Source organism: Chaetura pelagica, unplaced genomic scaffold (genome assembly GCF_000747805.2).
Source record: "Chaetura pelagica isolate M959 unplaced genomic scaffold, ChaPel_1.0 scaffold493, whole genome shotgun sequence".
In the NCBI taxonomy this organism is placed as follows: domain Eukaryota; kingdom Metazoa; phylum Chordata; class Aves; order Apodiformes; family Apodidae; genus Chaetura; species Chaetura pelagica.
Window position 1 is genome coordinate 306,493 of NW_009952696.1, and position 5,590 is coordinate 312,082.

Here is a 5,590-nt window from a genome sequence, read left to right on the forward strand (position 1 = left end):
TGCCCTTCCCGTGTTCCTTACCTTCCCCGTGTTCCCTGCCCTGCCCGGGTTCCCTGACCTGCCCCTGTTCCCTGACCTGCCCGTGTTCCCTGACCTGCCCCTGTTCCCTGACCTGCCCGTGTTCCCTGACCTGCCCGTGTTCCCTGACCTGCCCGTGTTCCCTGACCTGCCCGGGTTCCCTGACCTGCCCCTGTTCCCTGACCTGCCCGGGTTCCCTGACCTGCCCCTGTTCCCTGACCTGCCCGTGTTCCCTGACCTGCCCGTGTTCCCTGACCTGCCCGTGTTCCCTGACCTGCCCGGGTTCCCTGACCTGCCCCTGTTCCCTGACCTGCCCGGGTTCCCTGACCTGCCCCTGTTCCCTGACCTGCCCGTGTTCCCTGACCTGCCCGTGTTCCCTGACCTGCCCGTGTTCCCTGACCTGCCCGGGTTCCCTGACCTGCCCCTGTTCCCTGACCTGCCCGTGTTCCCTGACCTGCCCCTGTTCCCTGACCTGCCCGTGTTCCCTGACCTGCCCCTGTTCCCTGACCTGCCCGGGTTCCCTGACCTGCCCCTGTTCCCTGACCTGCCCGTGTTCCCTGACCTGCCCGTGTTCCCTGACCTGCCCGTGTTCCCTGACCTGCCCGGGTTCCCTGACCTGCCCGTGTTCCCTGACCTGCCCCTGTTCCCTGAACCCGGGTCTGCCCGCGTGGAGAGGAAGGTCTCGATGCAGAAATCTGGGTGTGTTCCGGCCCGGGACAATGGAGCTGATCGAGGGATTAAAGGCTCCATCGCCTTAAGGGAGGTGCTCACAGCTTTCCAAGGGCAGGGAAATCAGCTCTCCAGCGGTTATTTCACCATCAGTGTGAATGTGTCTGATCTGTTCACCTGGCAAGGAGTTCCCTGGCTGTGGGCAGAGGGACAGTGCAGAAAAGCCTTTGTGGAAGGTGAAACTGCAGCAGCCAACAAGGCCTCTGGTTTATTACTGACACTTTGAGTAGCAAACGAGATCGCAGGAAATGTTACAGTGCCTTTCATCCTGAAGATACCCCAGTAGTGTTTTCTAAACAAGTTGAACATCAAAGTACCAGTAATGATGAGGAGTTAAGAGATGGTTGCTGGTGGTCTGGCTGGAAAAACCATTCAAGCTTCCTTTCCTTCTGCCTGGACCTCCCAGCCTAGCTGGAGGATTTTCTCTTCCAAGTACCCAGGGTGGAACTGTGCACCTCGACTGGGCAGGGCTGTGGAGGTGAACAAATTGCATCTGGGGGTGCTTGCACCTGAAAACAAGGTGCAGATTTTTCACATTGAAAGAGCTGATCACGTTCTGTGGGGAAGTGGCCACACTGGCATGTTTAAAACAGCAGGATGCACTTGTGTCTCAAAAAGAGTTCATCCTCACTGAAACAGGCAGGGAGCTGTGTGGCCTGGGTAGCAGGGGCTGCCACTCCGTGGGAACACGGTGTTCCCCCCTGGCTTCAAAATGTTCTGTACAGCCTTATGTAAATTTTCCTAATGTTAATGAATTGCAGTTAATTATTGCACATTTTCCTAACCACCAAGGTTCATTCACCTGTACTGTGTGGCTGAAAAGCTGAAACAAGGAAAGAGGCAATTTTCTGTCTGGTTTGTACACCGGAATTAGCTGTGCAGGAGCAGCCTGGGACTGATCTTTCCTTCTCTCTGTGTTTCTCTGGTGATGCTTTAGGAGCTCATTAAGGATGGTGTCAGCACACACATGCCTGTGGGAGCACGCAGGAGGTGTGGCAGCAGGGAGCCAACTTCATGAAACAATTTCCCAGGCAGCAAACCAAATTTCTGGGGAAAGTTGAGCGACAGGATCCAAAAAGAAGAGTTTAAGTTGAGATACGTGCCCGTAACATCCTGTTTGAACAGTCCCCAGGAAACTTGGCAGTCCCACCTCCCGGGATGCAGGGTGGCATGTGAGTGCCACCAATCCCCCTGTGGCACTGGTGGCTCTGCAGTAGGAGCAGGCTGGGTTCTGCCAGCACTTGCTTTTGAAAAGGATTTACCCAGATAAAAGAGGAGCCTGCAGGGTGAAGGTCTGGATTGCAGGGGCACCAGGTGGAGAATGGTCCCCAGAGCCCCAGGCAGCCACCAGCTCCAGGGGTGCCTGGGCCAGGCCATTCTCATGCAGAACGTGTGGCTGATGGACCCATCAGAGCTGAGGCCAAGCTGAGGCCAGCAGTTGAGTTACAGGTATGTGCACTTGTTCACCACCAATACTGGAGTAAAAGCAGCAGCAAAAAGCAATGTGGACACTCAGGGAAATAAGCCAACAGAAACAGTGCACTCCAAAATGAATGAGAGGGTCCATGTGCCCTGCTTCGGATGGATCGTGCAGCTTCATTTCACCTGCCAGACTTGAAAGGCTTCCTCAGCACTTGGGAAGTGTTATCTGGGGGAGGCTCCTTAATGTATACTCCCAAGAGATCAAATCCTGGAGTGTCATTATCCTGTTCTCTGATGCCTCTTTCTATCTATCCAAAGGTCTCAAAGTGCTTTCTGGTCACTCCATGGTGCCTTGGAGCAGCTTCCTGAGGTGGGGGAGCATTACCTGCACTTGCTGGCCTGAGAAAGGCCTGGAAATGTGTGTAAAGGACTGAGGGTAAAAACCAGAGACCTTTCACCCTGGCTGGTGCTGAGCCCACCCTCTTTCTGCGTTCTGCCTGGAGCTGTGTGGGCTCAGGACACCTCTGCATGGGCTGAGGGATGCTGCAACCCCTCCCAGCTGATGCCTGGGAGACATTAGTTCTGTTTCTAGGGGAGGCTGATACAAATGGGGTCTTTGAGAAGAGGATTTGGTTTCTGCTGCAGTTTAATGCCCCTTCCTCTCCCCCATCACACTCAGCACTGTTTGCTCCCAAGCTACAGGAGTAAATTACTGGCAGCACTGTGTGTGAGGGCTGTGCTGGGCTGGGAGCAGCACTGCTGGGCCCTGGTACCCCCTGCCCTGGGACTGCAGGCAAACCCCTTCCTCTGCCCCAGAGCAGGAGCAGCTCCAGAGCTGGAGTGGGGGGGGATCTGCTGGGACCTGCCCTGGGAACAGCGTTTTTCCTGATGAAAGGAGAGTGTTTCTGCTGCTCAGGAGGGCGGTTTGGGAAGGCCCTGTCACTACAGATGAGGCTGTAGCAGGCATATCCTGCTTTCTAGGAAAAAGAGGATTTTGTGGCCAGCTTCACTAGAGAGGCATCGAGGATTTTGCATCGTGTGCCTTTGCATTTGAAGTTTCCATGCTGGGAGCTGCAGACTTTCTAGATGTTCTGGTTACATGAACACCACCCATTTCTAACCTTATTTTTATTAGAGGTTTGCATCATGTGGTCCTAGCCAGCCCACAGGAAGGGCTAAAAACTTCATGTGGGAGGGATAACACTTCCTATCTCCATGTAAACTCCCCCAGATGGGAAAAGGCAGCCCAGCTGTAGGGGAGGCTGGAGGCTGTATTCCCACATGTGGCAGCAGGATGTGGCTTTCCCACAGCAGGGACAGATCTTGCTCTTGGTAGCCAGAGCCCTGCGTGGCTGGTAGCCCAGCTCTCCCCCAGCTCTGGAGAGATGCTGGGAGCAAGAGAACTTCTCCAAGGAGCAGTGGTGAGGAGTGACTGGTGGCTGGAAGCTGTGATGGAGCAGAACTCGTAGAGAGGTGGGTGGTCAGAGTGGGGCTGGGATGAAGGCTTTGGCCACGGAGCTGCTCACTGAAGAAGACTGCACATCCCATGGAACATGCTCCAATGGGTTTTGCCAGTAAAGAACACCAGGCAGTGAGAATTATTGTTACTGCAGACTGAGGAAGAGCTGCTGTGCTGCCTGCTGTGCATACCCCAACAGGGGAAATATCACCACCAGCTTCAGTGAAAAAAGTTCCTCCTGCCTCAGGGTTGCTAGAGGAGCTCCCAGCTGTCCAAGGTGATTTAATGGTGCTGGTGCTTCTCCCTGCTGTCTAGAAGACCAAACAAGCTGTCACTGGGGCCTGGGATCTGTGACCTACAGACCCAGAGAGGACGAACAAGGTTGTGCTGCCAAAGCTGTAGGTAATGACACATATTTGCCCAGTTGCTTTATTTGTCTGGGATCTCCATGGGCACTGCCTGACCCCCACCTCTCCCCAGCCCCTGCTCATGCAAGTCCTGGCCACACTTCCCAGCTTTCCACAGCTGCTCTACTGTTGGAGCAGAGAAGCTTTGCTCCCAGGACCATGTCCCACCACTTGTCCATGCCAGAGACCCTCAGGGCTGGCAGGGAGCTGTGGTGGAGCTGCCCTGGTCCCTGCCTGGCACAGGCTGCCAGCTGCCATCCCTTCTTCAGCAGGCAGTGTTGAGAGCCTGGCACAGGGAACCAGAAATGCCTGGTGGGAGCCTAAATACAAAATCCCCTTAAATGTACCTTTTTTTTTTCTCCCATCAGATGACATACAAACCCTCTTGACTGTTCAGAAATCAGATGGCAACATCTCTCTGTGGTTGTGTGTAGCACAGGCAGAGAAAAGGGTCTCAGCTCTACTCAGAATCTGCCCAGAGCTGCTTTGTTTGGTGCCAGGCCTTTTTCACAGCCCGTGTACACAGACGTGCTCTCCTGAATTAAATGATAACTGAGGGAAGAGAGAGAAAGAGGGTGTTTCAGCTGGGAGGGAGATTGATGGCAGGTCAGCGGGGCCAACAGAGGCAAGAAGGTTTTGGTAGAAAGCCAGAGGAGCCCACGGATGCTTGCAGCAAGGGCTGCTTCCACCCTAGCAGTGCCCTACAAACTCCCATGAGCACAACCTGCAAAAGCATTTTGCTTTCCAAAATTTGCAAAAATGAACAGGAGTAAAATCTCTTAGTGTGGTTTTAATCTACTCAGCAGAGCTGCAAATTAGTTTTATGCAGAGTGTGTTTACTTGATCTGTAATCTCCAGTCTTCCCAAAGGTTTATCCAGACCAGATTTCTCAGCTCCTCTCGTTCACTTGCAGATTCTTTTTTTTTTTTTTTGTCCACGTGCAGCCACATTTTTCCTGCCTGTTTTGCAGGGATGGAGGGGGTGGCCTGGGGGAACCTGCAGTACAGACCTAGGACTGGTCCAGGCCCTTCTCACAGCATTTGGATACTTTGGCTAAGTATTTCTCCTTCTGGCCCTGAAAGTTTATTTCTGTCTCACCAGGATAATCTTATCCTTTCTTCTTACTGTTACACAGTGATCTGCTGAGTCTAGATGTGATAGCAAGTGAGCAGAGAAGATTATACCCCACGTGGAGTGTGGATGCTTTGTCTGGGGCAGGAGAGGCTGGGCTGCTTCCCTGCTCCCCAGCACGGCCCTTCCAGGGTCCGTACGGGAAAGGGAAGGAACAAACAAGTGAAAACTGACTGTGAAACTTGTGAGGCTTTGTGGGAGCTCCGAGGGGCACAGCGCTGCGGGGAGCCGGTGGGCACAGGGGTGGTTCGGTGGGGTGAGGGGCTTTGCCCGGTCCCGGTGCCCCTTCTCGGCCTGGGGGTTCCCCTGCCTCGGGGGGGCTCTGAGGGCCGAGCCCCGGGGCACGCTGAGCCCTGGGGGAATGGCGAACACGGGGGGTGACACCGGGGCCACCGAGGGTGCCAGGGGATGTGGAACCCCGGGG

At 54.6% G+C, this 5,590-nt stretch overlaps 1 protein-coding gene across 1 annotated transcript in view; it reads right to left on the reverse strand.

Moving 5' to 3' along the window:
• COMMD7 (COMM domain containing 7) overlaps positions 1-768 on the reverse strand; it is a 6,454-nt gene extending 5,686 nt beyond the window's left edge. The window contains exons 1-2 of the mRNA XM_009994006.1: positions 653-768; positions 22-220 (exon numbers count right to left, since the gene is read on the reverse strand). Coding sequence (XP_009992308.1) covers positions 22-220; positions 653-768 — 315 coding nt within the window. The remainder of the gene's footprint in view (positions 1-21; positions 221-652) is intronic.
• Positions 769-5,590: the final 4,822 nt, after the last annotated feature.